Source organism: Lates calcarifer, linkage group LG11 (assembly GCF_001640805.2).
Source record: "Lates calcarifer isolate ASB-BC8 linkage group LG11, TLL_Latcal_v3, whole genome shotgun sequence".
Lineage (NCBI taxonomy): Eukaryota > Metazoa > Chordata > Actinopteri > Centropomidae > Lates > Lates calcarifer.
Window position 1 is genome coordinate 13610293 of NC_066843.1, and position 15924 is coordinate 13626216.

At 38.2% G+C, this 15924-nt stretch overlaps 1 long non-coding RNA gene and 3 gene segments (V, D, J or C); all 4 read right to left on the reverse strand.

Annotated features, from left to right (window-relative positions):
* Positions 1-1188: 1188 nt before the first annotated feature.
* LOC108879244 (immunoglobulin heavy variable 3-43-like) lies at positions 1189-2133 on the reverse strand. The segment is given in 2 exon segments: positions 1189-1505; positions 2080-2133. Coding segments are annotated over 2 exon segments (366 nt in total).
* Positions 2134-3226: 1093 nt separating this feature from the next.
* On the reverse strand, positions 3227-14105 carry LOC127143025 (Ig heavy chain V region 914-like). The segment is given in 6 exon segments: positions 3227-3232; positions 3334-3356; positions 3930-3938; positions 4471-4673; positions 13752-13848; positions 13938-14105. Coding segments are annotated over 6 exon segments (381 nt in total).
* On the reverse strand, positions 6258-6889 carry LOC108879252 (Ig heavy chain V region 6.96-like). The segment is given in 2 exon segments: positions 6258-6701; positions 6791-6889. Coding segments are annotated over 2 exon segments (423 nt in total).
* Positions 14106-15585: 1480 nt separating the features above from the next.
* LOC127143016 (uncharacterized) overlaps positions 15586-15924 on the reverse strand; it is a 33528-nt gene continuing 33189 nt past the window's right edge. The window contains exon 3 of the long non-coding RNA XR_007814159.1: positions 15586-15709. This is a non-coding gene — a long non-coding RNA (uncharacterized LOC127143016). The remainder of the gene's footprint in view (positions 15710-15924) is intronic.

Sequence of the window (15924 nt, forward strand, 5' to 3'; positions counted from 1 at the left end):
TAAAGTAATTAGTTTTGCTTTTGTCTTAATATATTTTATTTTACCAAGAAAAAATCAGTTCAATGTTGAGTAATTTCCAGAATAATTTCACACAATCACAAGGATTGAATGTTATATATAAATAATATTTATTATAATTGGTATTGTAATAATCTCAGGTGTTGTAAACTTTTTCTCAGAGAGAATTTATTTACTGTCATCACATCCTACATCAGATTCATGATTAACTTATCAACACAGCATGCATTTGTTCTTCTGTTTTTTTTACTTATTATCTGTACTTACTCTCTGATCTGCTGGAAAAAATAGTGACTACAGCCAGGATCATATGAATAGTATTATAATTATGTATAATAAGCTTAACTTTGCTGTGGCTGGTTTGCCTAAGAGACTTTTAATGGTTGTAGTATTTGCAGACATTTGAAGACACAGGCATACAGAGAAATGTGTCTCTAAAGGAAAACAGCTGCAAAGGAGCTGAAACCAGAGTGACAACATGCAAAAAACTATATCCTTTAACATACATGAAAACTGGGCTAGTTTATGTACGTGTGAATTACTTTATGTGATTATGACCATATTTCATTTTATCTTTATCTATGCATGATTGTATCAGGGAAAAAAACAGTCATTATTCACAGACTGTCATTATTAATCTGCATTTTATACATCAGTTTGAATCTGAATTATTTTAAAATTTAATTGAGTTCAGTCCGGGGTCCAAGTGGAGAGAGAAATTTGACACTGACTGCCCTCTAGTGACGTGATAGAAGGAACTGCAGCATGATTTTTCAATCATCTTTGGGCTCATTTTGCATTAGACATCATGTACTGATATTATCATGTCTTGTTTTCTTTGTCTCAGAGAGATAAGTGTGCTGTCCTTGACCCTTTTATGAACAAATAAACTTTATTGTGTTTTTATGTGTTCAATGTATAATAATATTTCTTTCTTCAATAACCATTTTCAGGAATTTGAATGATGGTTAACTGGACCATGGACCATGGTTAATTTATAGAAAAAAATATCTATCTATGTAAAGCAAGATAAAGGTACAATCCTAATATAAAGATGTAATATCAAATCTAATATTTACCATACTATAAAATATAATGTAGAACACTTCAAGCTTAGGCTTTGCTAGCCTGAAAGGTGAGTACTGTAGGATGCTGCTCAACCACCTCCAGTCACTGTGACTCTCGAGCACAATAATAAACAGCAGAATCTTCAGTCTTCAGACTGTTCATCTGCAGATACAGCTGCTGTCTGCTGTCATCTCTGGAGATGGTAAACCGGCCTTGGACTGACTGAGAGTAGAATGTGGTGCCACTAAAATCATATCTGATGTAAGCAACCCACTCCAGTCCTTTTCCAGGAGCCTGTCTGACCCAGTGCATGCTGTAGTCGCTGAATGTGAATCCAGAGACTGTACAGGTCAGTGTGTGGGATTCTCCAGGTCTTTTAACCACTGGTTCAGATTCTGTCAGAGTCCAACCATCAACACCTGTGAAGAGAACAAAAAATATCAAGTGAAATAGGCTAGTGAGAAAAAAACATTGTGAAAGTATGATATATGAGTATGTTTATCTGCCCAGCAGAGAAGTGAATGTTCTTAATCTTGCAGAAAGAGAAGGATGAAATTTGATCTCTGACAATTCAATTACAATGCATAACATAAAAACACTTGTGTGATTAGGCTCTACCAACCTGAAAGGTGAGTAAACTGTTCGGACTGTTCATCTGCAGATACACCTGCTGTCTGCTGTTGTCTCTGGAGATGGTAAACCGGCCTTGGACTGACTGAGAGTAGAATTTGCTGCTGCCAGTATTATGCCAGGCAACCCAGTCCAGTCCTTTTCCAGGAGCCTGCCTGACCCAGGCCATATCATAGTCGCTGAATGTGAATCCAGAGGCTGTACAGGTCAGTCTGTGGGATTGTCCAGGTCTTTTAAGCACTGGTTCAGATTCTGTCAGAGTCTGACCATCAACACCTGTCAAGAGAATAAAAGACATCAAGTGAAATAGGCTGCTGAGACAAATAAAAGCTATGGAAAATTAAAATCAGTGAAAGTCTTTACCTGCCCAGCAGAGAGTTAAAAGCAGCAGTCCTGTCCTATAGTCCATCATGTTAAACTGTGGATTAGGAGTTACATAATATAAATGAAGAAAAATGTGTCATATACTGATGGAAGTACAGATACACTATACTATACAAATACTTGACTATATGTCTGTTCACCAGGAACAAAAATGACTTCTATTATTCAATACATTTTGTAAACATTTATTTTTCAACTCAGTAAACAGTAGTATTGTCTCAACTAACTGCAATATTTAGACAGTAATAAGCAGCTGTGTCCTCAGGCTGCAGATTCTGTCCTGTTATAGTCACTGTTCTTGCAGAATTGTCTCTGTTGTAGCTGAACTTGTTCTTCAGAGCATCATTTTGAGTTAAGCTGCCTCCACCCCACATATGAAAAATCCATCAGTTTTCCTTCACACTGTTTGATCCAACCTGTTGCATAGTCATCATCAGTCAGAGAATAACCAGAGACCTGACAGGTGATGGTCAAAGACTGTCCAGGCTGCACAACCTTTGACTCTGGCTGGATGAGATCAATACTGTACACACCTGTGGAAACAGAAATCAACATTTTCTCCATCATTCATCTGACTACTCAGTGTTTCTAATGTGCTGTGAGAATTTCAACATGAATCAATCACCAAGATCAATGCTTAAAGTGTTTGCTTTAAAAGTTGTGAGCTGAATTTATTTCATCACTTAGTATTTAAACTGATGTAAATTGATGAAAATAGTTATTATTATATGAAATTAATTATCCTTTTAAAAATCTAAAGATTACTTTACTGATTTACTGTAATACTGAATTATTATTATTTTATTTTTTTGTTCAGGTCTACTGATGGTTATTGTGGGTCTGGCACAGTAATACACAGCAGTGTCTTCAGGCTGCACATTCTGTCCATTTAGAGTCACTGTGTTGCTGGAAGAGTCTAAGTCAATACTGAACTTGTTCTTTAATGAATCTTTGTAGTGAGAGCTTCCAGTATCTCTCATTCCAATCCACTCCAGTTCTTTACCTGCAGGCTGTCTGAACCAAGCTGTGTAGTAGTCGCTAACAGAATAAGAGACCTGACAGGTGATGGTCAGACGTTGACCTGGCTGCACAGTCACAGAGGCTGGCTGTGTCAACTGTTCACACTTCACACCTGTGGAGGAAAACATGTTAATATTGAATCAGTGTAATGACAGTGAACAGTCAGTGAGCTGTGATCATACTGTTCAGTGTCTCTGCCTCAGTGAGACTCACAGGATCCAGCAGCAGCAGCAGAGCTACAGAGAACATGGTTGGTAATGAAGGTGATGTGATTGGAGCTTCTCTTCTACTGACAACATGATATCAAGTTTTTATAGCAGACTGTGTGGAAGTTCACTAAGCGTAGAGAAGGACACTGACAGGCTATAAAAGAAGGATCGGAATATGTATCACACAGAGACCATGGGTATTTTATAGAGATTATATATATGTAAAGCAAAATATAGGTATATGGTTACTGTAAATATGTTATATAAATTCAAAAATTAAATATACAGTAATTAGAATATAAAAATACTTGATACATGATACATGATTAACCTCTACTAGCCTGAAAAATGAATACTCTAAATCTTCAGTCTTCAGACTGTTCATCTGTAGATACACCTGCTCTCTGCTGTCGTCTCTGGAGATGGTAAACCGGCCTTGGACTGACTGAGGGTGGTAAGTGCTGCTGCCATCACTATAAATCCAGGCAACCCACTCCAGTCCTTTTCCAAGAGCCTGTCTGACCCAAGCCATATGGTGGCTGCTGAATGTGAATCCAGAGGCTGTACAGGTCAGTGTGTGGGATTCTCAGTCAGTCTGACCATCAACACCTGTCAAGAGAATAGAAGACATCAAATGAAATTCTTATTAACAAGAAAATCCAGGGGAAAAAAAGTCAAAGTAAAAACATAAAAGTTTCCAAAGAAACACACACAAAAATTATTGTTATTGTTATTGTTATTGTTATTGTTAGTAGGATTTCAGTAAAAATAAATTCAGAGTATTTAAACTGATGAAAACAGTTACTGTTAAACTAAAAAAAAAAGAATAATTTCAATAATTTCTCAAATGTAAAGACCATTTCATAATTTGATGTAATTTAATATCATCATGAAGGTGGATAAAAATGTTTAAAAATGTTAAAACAATATTTTTTCAGTCAATATACTGTTACACTACTTGAACCGATCAAAAGAGTTGCTGCCATTAAATTAAGACTCTCTGTTTTCCTCTTTACTGTAACAGTGAACTGGTGTGAAATCATTAGTGGTCTGAGGGCTCCTCCTCTGGTGGCTTCATGTTACAAGTGTTCAGGTACTGTGGGGATTTTGTTCAGGTCTACAGATGGTTTGTGTTGTTGTGTGTCTCTGGCACAGTAATACACAGCAGTGTCTTCAGGCTGCACATTCTGTCCATTTAGAGTCACTGTTTTGCTGGAAGAGTCTAAGTCGATACTGAACTTGTTCTTTAGTGAATCTTTGTAGTATGAGCTGCCTCCATCACGTCTGCTTCCAATCCACTCCAGTGTTTTCCCTGCAGGCTGTCTGATCCAAGCTGTGTGGTAGCTACCAACAGAATAAGAGACCTGACAGGTGATGGTCAGACGTTGACCTGGCTGCACAGTCACAGAGGCTGGCTGTGTCAACTGTTCACACTTCACACCTGTGAAAACAGAAAATGATTTGCTACAAATTATAATTTTCTTCTTCAAAAGGAGAAATGTTGACTCTGACAAATCCAGAGAGACTCACAGGATCCAGCTGCCAACAGCAGCAGCAGAGCTACAGAAAACATGGTTGATGGTGAAACTGACGTGCTGTGAACTCCACTGACAGTCTGATGTGAAGTTTTTATAGCTGAGTAACAAGGAAGGTCACTGAGTTTGCATAGAATCAAATATATTTATATCCAAATGTGTTGTGTTGAAACCCATTACATTCATTACTTTCTGGTATAATTGTGAACAATGTGGTGGTGGATTAGGAAAGTTATTACTACTCTTTATGGCTGTATTAACATGAAGCACCGCTGTTGGATAATCTTCACCACAAATAATGGAAAACATTCAGTAAATTTAAACAATAGTAACAATGATGATGTGCACCTTGTAAATGTAAATGTTACTTTATCTGTCATGTTTTCAGGTCGTATTTTGTTTTTCAAATTATTTTTTGTCTCAATTACCACATTTTTCCCTTATTTATTTATTACTGATTTTGAATACTAATTTTAGATTACACATCATGTCCAGATATTATTATGTCTCATTTGCAGAAACATGTAGTATTTGTTCTGTGAATATTCTCATTCTTCCAGGTCATAGTTATCCAAAAGAAGGTTTAATCGAAAGCAACTGGACTTAGTTATAGTCTGGAAGACGTTTCACCTCTCATCCAAGAGGCTTCATCAGTTTGTGTTCGCATCTGACCAGGCTGGGACTGGTCCAACTGATTTTTTGGTGTGGAGACCCAAGTATTTAACCTCTGTGGGGAGGCTTTCTCTAAACCGAGGAGGAGGTCTAAGACATCACCTATCTCCAATATACAATGCCGCCCTTTCATCCCTTCCCAGGAGACTTAACAATTTGGCCTCTAGGAAAAACAACCTTTCACATGTGACTCGCCTCATGTGACTCCAACGACTGTCGTTACAACACAATGGGACACTAACGAAGTTGAAACTATTGGTTTCTACCAACGACTGTCAACCTAACGACTGTCGTTGACACATGGAACACAAAAGAGCCATGACATCATCGCTATGGTGAAAGCCTCCCCACAGAGGTTAAATACTTGGGTCTCCACACCAAAAAATCAGTTGGACCAGTCCCAGCCTGGTCAGATGCGAACACGAACTGATGAAGCCTCTTGGATGAGAGGTGAAACGTCTTCCAGACTATAACTAAGTCCAGTTGCTTTCGATTAAACCTTCTTTTGGATGTAGTATTTGCAGTGCTTTTTTTTTAGCAGCTTTGACCCTTTTTTTTTCTTACTAATACACTTTATTTTGTTGTTGTTGTTGTTTTAATGTGTTTAATGTTTAACTATATTTCTCAAGAACAGTTTGCAGGAATTTGTATCACACAGACACCATGGTTATTTCCTGAAAAAATATATATGTGTAAAACAAAAATAGATTTATTCCTAATATTAAGATGTAATATATACTCAAATATTTGATGTACAATATATATTATAAGAAACACTGAATGATTTGGCTCTACCAGCCTGAAAGCTGAGTGCAGTAGGATTTTGTACAGCTGCTCATCAACTCCAGTCGCTGTGACTCTCGAGCACAATAATAAACAGCAGAATCTTCAGTCTTCAGACTGTTCATCTGCAGATACACCTGCTGTCTGCTGTCGTCTCTGGAGATGGTAAACCGGCCTTGGACTGACTGAGAGTAGTAGATGTAGCTGCCACCACTGTTACTGATAAAAGCAACCCACTCCAGTCCTTTTCCAGGAGCCTGTCTAATCCAGTGCATGCTGTAGTCACTGAATGTGAATCCAGAGCCTGTACAGGTCAGTGTGTGGGATTCTCCAGGTCTTTTAACCACTGGTTCAGATTCTGTCAGAGTCTGACCATCAACACCTGTCAAGACAAAAAACAAAACAGTAATTTGTTGTAAGTTGGTAATTTTTAGAAGACAAATTGAGATCAACATCAGTGAAAGTCTTCACCTGCCCAGCAGAGAGTTAAAAGCAGCAGTCCTGTCCTATAGTCCATCATGTTAAACTGTGTGTCCACTGTTCTCTGTCATCCTCTCTGCAGTCACATAAGTAGAGGTGAAAGACATCTGAGTTTTGCATTGACTCCTCCTTACAGGGAGGAGAGAAGTGGAGTGGACTTGAATCTGTTATTATAATTTGTGAAGAAATATTACTTTTCATATTTTGAGAAAACACACTATCATATCTAACATGAATCAATGATTTACATCATTAGACCTGGTGAAAACAGGAATTTCGGGTGGATTAGGAGAAATAAACCATCATCACTAGTTGTGTTCATGTCAGATAAGACCAAATAAATCACCTTTATTCTCTTTTGATTTTACTTCTGCTGCATAGACTTTATCATTTGATCAGGACAAGTAGGACTGACCTCTAGAGTTTTGAAAGAGAGACTGTAATTTTCTTATTTGTTCACTGAGCCACTGTGACGCAGCCTGATCAGCGGTTAGAAAACTAGAGAAGATTGTTATGTGGACTAGGGATGTTTCTCTGTACAGTCATGTCTGAAAAAACACTTTCATATGTATATCTCCTCTCAAATATAATTGTAAAAAAAAATAGTATATAAATAAAATTTCTGGGTGATGGGTTAGTCTGTGTTTGTGTCTGTAGAATAAAAATGTTTGTTGGTCAGAGTTTGCTCCCTGACCCCCTGCAAAAAGAGTGTCTTCTTAAAAAGTCAAAGCAAAGACTGTAATCCTGTAAGGTAGTTGTGATTCGTCAGACCAGTAAAGATGAGTGCTGTACAGCTGCTCAACTAACTCCAGTCAGTGTGTCAATTGAGCACAATAATAAACAGCAGAATCTTCAGTCTTCAGACTGTTCATCTGCAGATACACCTGCTGTCTGCTGTTGTCTCTGGAGATGGTAAACCGGCCTTGGACTGACTGAGAGTACTGTTTGCTGCTGCCAGTTTTATGCCAGGCAAGCCACTCCAGTCCTTTTCCAGGAGGCTGTCTGACCCAGTTCATCCAGTAGCCACTGAATGTGAATGCAGAGACTGTACAGGTCAGTGTGTCAGATTCTCCAGGCCTTTTAACCACTGGTTCAGACTCAGTCAATGTTTGACGCTCGTACCTACTGTCTTTTTTTTTTCTTTTCTTTTTTTTTTTTTAGGAAAAAGCACATTGCAGTAGCAGCTTTAAGAAAGTGGCAGCCATAAACCACATCATCACATTATGCCTGTCTTGTTTGTCTCAGAGTTTATAGCATCATATTTTAGTTCTACTACTGCCCCCTGATGGGTCCTCGGAAAACAAGCTGTTTGAAGTTTTTGTACAGCCTCTCTGCTCACTTTAACCAGTGTGTGTATTTGGCACAGTAATACACAGCAGAGTCCTCTGGCTTTAAGTTGGACAGTTTCAGATGCACCATGCTGCTGCTGTCATCTCTACTGATCTCTGCACGTCCTCTCACACTGCTGGAATAAGAGTTTCTACTGGCATCAGATAAGCCAACTCCTATCCATTCCAGTGGTTTTCCTGCAGGTTGTCTGATCCAGCTCATCACACAGCAGGCAAATGTGAAGCCAGATCCTCTGCAGGAGAGACTGAGAGTCTCCCCAGGTCTTTTCACCACTGAACTGGAAGGAATGGACTCCATTCTCTGACCTGTACAACCTGATGAGATGAAAGGAGAGAGAGACCACAGAACTAAGTGAGACAATCATCTGGGAGGTTTTCTGGTATCACTGACTGACCATCAGTCAATGTTGTCTGATAAAAGATGAAACATCAAGAAGCAGGAGAACTCACAGTTCAGAGAGAGAGCAACCAGCAGAAGAGTGAATGTGTTCATCATCCTGAGGCTGTGACCTCTGATGCTCCACACAAAGCACAAGACCAGTCAGCAGGACAGAAGTACACTGCACAGACTGAAGATTTGCATCAGGGTGTCATGAGGAGGGAGTGGCCCACAAACAAAAAGTCTGTTCTGGTTTGCTTGAATCATATCAAAAACAGGACATTTTCTAACACCACATTTTCTTATTTCTGTTCTGACAATGTATGATTTATAAAGACAAACACTCTCTGCCCCAAACTGCTAAATTAAAATACACTGAATAACAATATTCAATATAATACAATGCAATATAATAATATTGTCTTCAGTGTATTGATGAATGAGACTTTTGTTATATGAGAATTTTGTTATAAAATGTTTCATGCTTTCTTTCATTACTGAATGTTTTCTGTATAAAGGCTGCTGAGTATTTGAGCAGGTTTTTGGTGGTCTGAATGTAACCAGATACACAGTAACAAACAAACTGAACATTTTTATTCTTAAACTCATTCTTCAATCTCTGATTCATGAAGTAGACACATTAACTTGGATGTTCAGTTATCAACATCACCACAACCTTGAATTTTTTAGTTTATTTTATGTGTTAAGTTAAAGAATTCAGCTGGTTGCAAATCCACTGACCACCATTTATGTAAGATAATTTTAATTCATTTCATAATTTGATTACCATTAGATTCATATATCCATATTATATTGTTTACACATTTACAGTGCTACACACATTACATTCAAAGTGAACTGGTGTGAAATCATTAGTGGTCTGAGGGCTCAGTTTTCAATGTGAAAACAATACTTTCAATATAGTCAATATAGTGTAACACTATTTGAACTGATCAAAACAGTTGCTGCCATTAAATTAAGACTCTTGCATAAAATCTGTTTTCCTCTTTACTGTAACAGTGAACTGGTGTGAAATCATTAGTGGTCTTAGGGCTCCTCCTCTGGTGGCTTCATGTTACAAGTGTTAAGGTACTAAGGGGTTTTTGTTCAGGTCCACAGATGGTTTGTGTTATTGTGACTCTCTGGCACAGTAATACACAGCAGAATCTTCAGGCTGCACATTTTGTCCATTTAGAGTCACTGTGTTTCTGGAAGAGTCAAAGCTGATACTGAACTTGTTCTTTAGTGAATTTTTGTAGTATGTGTCATATCCATCATATCCACTTCCAATCTACTCCAGTCCTTTCCCTGCAGGCTGTCTGACCCAAGATGTGCGAAAACTGCTAACAGAATAAGAGACCTGACAGGTGATGGTCAGACGTTGACCTGGCTGCACAGTCACAGAGGCTGGCTGTGTCTGTTCACACTGTTCACACTTCACAGATGTTTTTAAAAATGAGGAAAGTGTTTTGTTATAAATGATCAAGTTATACAGCAAAAGAAGAAATGTTGACTGCAGGCTGCACATTCTGTCCATTTAGAGTCGCTGTGTTTCTGGACGTGTCTAAGTCAATACTGAACTTGTTCTTTAGTGAATCTTTGTAGAATGAATCTCCAGTATTTCTCATTCCAATCCACTCCAGTCCTTTCCCTGCAGGCTTTCTGATCCAAGCTGTATACCAGCTGCTAACAGAATAAGAGACCTGACAGGTGATGGTCAGACGTTGACCTGGCTGCACAGTCACAGAGGCTGGCTGTGTCAACTGTTCACACTTCACACCTATTAAAAAAAAGAAAGAAAATGTTTTGTTAAATTATCATTTTCTTCAAGTTCATACATGAATCACTTTTTGATTCCATATAATCTTAAGACATTATTTTGTGCTATTTTGTAGAAATGTACTGTATTTGCAGTAGTTAGATTTCAGAAGTCATGCAGCTGTTTTTGAACAAATGATCTTTATTGTGTTTTTCTTTTAATGTTTACTATGTGCTTGATGTTTAGTTATATGATTTCTCAATAATTTGTGATGAAGAGAGAAATATTTTTTTTATTATTGGAAATATGTATTGTATATTATATATGACATTAATATTATGAAAATACTTAATGCCTGGGCTTCACCAGCCTGAAAGCTGAGTACAGCAGGATTTTGTACAGCTGCTCAACCAACTCCAGTCACTGTGTATGTCTCGAGCACAATAATAAACAGCAGAATCTTCAGTCTTCAGACTGTTCATCTGCAGATACAGCTGCTGTCTGCTGTTGTCTCTGGAGATGGTAAACCGGCCTTGGACTGACTGAGAGTAGTGAGTGGTGCTGCCATCACCACTACTGATAAAGGAAATCCACTCTGGTCCTTTTCCAGGAGCCTGTCTGACCCAGCCCATCCAGTGGTCACTGAATGTGAATCCAGAGCCTGTACAGGTCAGTGTGTGGGATTCTCCAGGTCTTTTAACCACTGGTTCAGATTGTGTCAGAGTCTGACCATCAACACCTGTCAAGAGGGAAAAAAAACATCACATGTATCAAGACAGTAGCTGAAGTAGAAATAATGTATGGTTGACATCAGTGAAAGTCTTCACCTGCCCAGCAGAGTTAAAAGCAGCAGTCCTGTCCTATAGTCCATCATGTTAAACTGTGTGTCCACTGTTCTCTGTCATCCTCTCTGCAGTCAGATAAGTAGAGGTGGAAGACATCTGAGTTTTGTGTAGTATACAGGATGTCTTATGTATGTTTTTGCCTTTTTGGAATGTCTGAAGGTTTCCAGATGTCTTCACTTCTTATGAGTTTCCTATGTCTGAGTTAGCCCTTGGGGTTTATGTTTAGGATAAGGGTTAAGAATGTGACCCCTAGATTAGTAGAGGTTAAAGGTGAGGGTTTCCTCTTATCCATCATCTTCCTCTTAACAATGAAGGCATTGAATGAAGGACCAGATGTTTCTCATGAACCATGTAAACAACCAATGTATATATACTGGTGTTCAGAGCTGTGAGAGAGAGAGATCCATATTGGCTCGGATCCTCTCACAGGCTACTGCAGTGCTTGTCTGATGCTGAACTACTTTGTAATAAACTTCTATATACAAGTAAGTCAGTGTCAGCGGAGATCTTCTCTTCATCATCTTCACATTGACATCACCACCTAATATACCACATTTGCATTGACTCCTCCTCACAGAGAGGAAACAGCTGGGTCTGACTTGGATTGTTATTAAATTGTTGATAAATGTCCTAATCAAGCAACTAAGGAGTGACATTTGATATATACAGATTCATGTTTACATGGATGAGTGGTTTACATAATTACCAGATGATAAATTGGTTTTATTTGGGGAAATAAACAATCCTCAGTCATTGTGTTTTCATTTCAGATAAAACAATCAAATCACCTTTGTTCTTTCATCATGTTACTTCTGCTGCACATAATTTATCATATTATCAGTATGAGTAGATCTGACCTCTACAGTTTTGAAAGAGAGACTGTAATTTTCCAGTTTCAGCACAAAGAAACACATGACATTTGTTTTAAAGTCCGTTCAATAGTCTGAACTCATTAAACTGTGGATTAAGATGATCCAACCTGCTTGTTGGTCTGAATAGACTGCCACTCCACATGGGGGACATATTAGCTCACTGCAATCACATTTAAATATTTGTTTATTTACTTACATTTCTTACATTTGAGACCCTATTGGACTATACTGTGTGTGTGTGTGTGTGTGTGTGTGTGTGTGTGTGTGTGTGTGTGTGTGTTGTTAAGAGGTGCACCAAACAGTGATGGTAAGAGAGAGAGAAACACATTTTGTATATCAAGTTTATTCTTTTCTTCTGATCTGTGTATCAGGACCAACATTTTAGTGCAGTCATTGTCTCTTGATCAGTATCTGCACCTTGACCTGATTTTGTGTTTTGCACCTAAATTAACAAATGCAATGATTTACAATAAGCCCAGGACATAAGCAGTCACCTGTGTAGTAGTTTGAATCTATCAGCACAATTAAGATGAGTACAGTAGGATTTTGTACAGCTGCTCAACCAACTCCAGTCACTGTGTGGCCATTGAGCACAATAATAAACAGCAGAATCTTCAGTCTTCAGACTGTTCATCTGCAGATACAGCTGCTGTCTGCTGTTGTCTCTGGAGATGGTAAACCGGCCTTGGACTGACTGAGAGTAGTATTTGCCACTGCCACTGCCACTATCAATATAAGCGATCCACTCCAGTCCTTTTCCAGGAGCCTGTCTGACCCAGTGCATCTCATGGCTGCTGAATGTGAATCCAGAGGCTGTACAGGTCAGTCTGTGGGATTCTCTGGGTCTTTTAACCACTGGTTCAGATTCTGGCAGAGTCTGACCATCAACACCTGTCCGGAGAATAAAATCATACAGAAAATAATGAAGAAATAAATTGTATTAATAAATTGAATATACATTAAACAGATTGTTCTGAAACTCTTCACCTGCCCAGCAGAGAGTTAAAAGCAGCAGTCCTCTCCTATAGTCCATCATGTTAAACTGTGTGTCCACTGTTCTCTGTCATCCTCTCTGCAGTCAGATAAGTAGAGGTGGAAGACATCTGAGTTTTGCATTGACTCCTCCTCACAGGGAGAAGAGAGGTGGATTCAGAGACCATCCTCTTGTCCATGATGACCAAGAGAATATTAATCTATGATGAGAGAGCAGTTTTCAGAAGTTGAATTTTTGACCTTATTCTTAGTATTTTAAAACAGATTTTTGGTTAAATTATATTGTTCATAAGGTTTAGTCACAAGAAAAATGCAGGAAAAAAGCTGAAAAAAAAACGTCATAGAACTGAAACCTTGTAGAATGTCTGAGTTTCCCCTGGAAAAAAACACATACAATTCCTTTTGCTGTTACATAATAGTATTATTTTTACTGAAGCAACATCTTAATTTTGAAAGAAAAAAAACTTTAGGTGACATGATATGTTAACAATAAATCAACAAACTAAACTGAATTTAAATGTATCAAAATGAAGGTGAAATGATCAGGCTTTGTTCTTCATCTCACAGAAAGAGAAGGTGGAACTTCAGTCTCTGACAAACACTTGAATTGTCAATGAAAGCTGCTGGAAGAGTCTACATCGATACTGAATTTGCTCTTTAGTGAATCTTTGTAGTCTGTATTGTATACAGCAACTCTCCTTCCAATCCACTCCAGTCTTTTCCCTGCAGGCTGTCTGATTCAACCTGTCCAATACTCGCTAACAGAATAAGAGACCTGACAGGTGATGGTCAGACGTTGACCTGGCTGCACAGTCACAGAGGCTGGCTGTGTCAACTGTTCACACTTCACACCTGTTAAAAAAGAAAATGTTTTGTTATAAATTATCATTTTCTTCTTCAAAAGAAGAAATGTTGACTCTGACAAATCCAGAGAGACTCACAGGATCCAGCTGCCAACAGCAGCAGCAGAGCTACAGAAAACATGGTTGATGGTGAAACTGACGTGCTGTGAACTCCACTGACAGTCTGATGTGAAGTTTTTATAGCTGAGTAACAAGGAAGGTCACTGAGTTTGCATAGAATCAAACATATGAAGCATCAGTGTTGGTCTGACTGGAGCCAATAGAAGGTTCGGTGTTATTATATCTGCAGAGTGAAAAGCTGCCAGGAAATCACCTCTGGTTTACATATGATATTTTAATTTACTTATTCTTAATTTATCTTTGACACTCTCTCACTTATAACATTTGCATTTCCAGACATGAATATACTGTCAGCTATATACTATTAATGTCTAGAGGTATTGTTTTGACAACAATTCAAATTTAAAAGATTATGTGACTGCAAACAATGATGATTACTATTACTACTCTTAATGTGACATTAACAAGAATCATGGACAATTGACATGATATTCACTATAATCAGCATTGCAGTAACAATGATGATGTGCACCCTTGGAAACAAAAGAATCAACTGCTGGGAATGTTAATGTTCTGTGAGCCACTGTTTTAAAATCAGTGATGTGAACTGTTTCCCTGGGAGAATTTCTTTTTCTGTCAACACCTCAACAACAGATTCATGATTGAATTCAAACATGAGAATAATACAAAATATAATGGCTTTTGTAGCCAAACGTAATTATTCAAAACATGCTGAATCATCTTTGCCCTTGTTAAGGGTGGAAATATTTTAACTATTTGAGTGTACAAGACCAGGTTTAGTTCAGTAAAGTGATTGCCCAATGCCACTCACCCCACCCCTCATTAATTTATTTATTTTTTTGTTGTTAAGAGTTTATAGTAATGCAGAGACCATGAATACTTTATTATTCAGAAGTATATGTAACATACAGAATATTAAACAACATACAGAAAAAAGGGGAAAATATATATTAATAGATAATATGAAAAAGGATTTTGTACAGCTGTTAAACCAACTATAGTCACTGTAAAGCACAATAATAAACAGCAGAATCTTCAGTCTTCAGACTGTCCATCTGCAGATACACCTGCTGTCTGCTGTTGTCTCTGGAGATGGTAAACCGGCCTTGGACTGACTGAGAGTAGTATTTGGTGCTGCCACCATTATTGATATAAGCGATCCACTCCAGTCCTTTTCTTGGAGCCTCTTGGATCCAGGCAACTTAACTCCAGAGGCCATACAGGTCAGTGTGTGGGATTCTCCAGGCCTTTTAAAAACTGATCCAGACTGAGTCAGACCATCAGAACCTACAGAAATTTAAACAGCTCATTAGGTTCTGTAATGAAGTCAGATTGTGTTTAGAGTTTTTATCAGAATGAATGATCTTACCTGTCCATTTAATTATCAGGATAACAAAAACAACTAGGTAATCAGGTCTGATTATTGTTAAAGCAAATTTAACAATTGACATCTGTTTGTATTTAATATTTTTTTGAATACTGTAAAGATGCTTGTCCTTCCACATGGAATACAGAATCACACCCAGAGAGCTTGCTGAGTTTTTGTGCAGGTCTGTTGGTGGTTTGTTTCACTGTGGGGAGACGTACACAGTAATAAACAGCTGTGTCCTCAGGCTGCAGATTCTGTCCTGTTATAGTCACAGAACTAGTGGTAGTGTATGTGTGATAAAGGAACTTGTTCTTCAGAGCGTTATTTTGGTTAAAGTCTCCTCCTCCCCACCAATGTATAATCCAGTCCATTTGTTTTCCTTCACGCTGTCTGATCCAACCTGTAGCATAGCTGCTATCAGTCAGAGAATAACCAGAGACCTGACAGGTGATGGTCAAAGACTGTCCAGGCTGCACAACCTTTGACTCTGGCTGGATGAGATCAATACTGTACACACCTGTGGAAACAGAAATCAATATTATCTCCATCATTCATCTGACTATTCAGTGTTTCTAATGTGTTTATTAGTGTGAATCCACTGAAAGCTCCTCACAG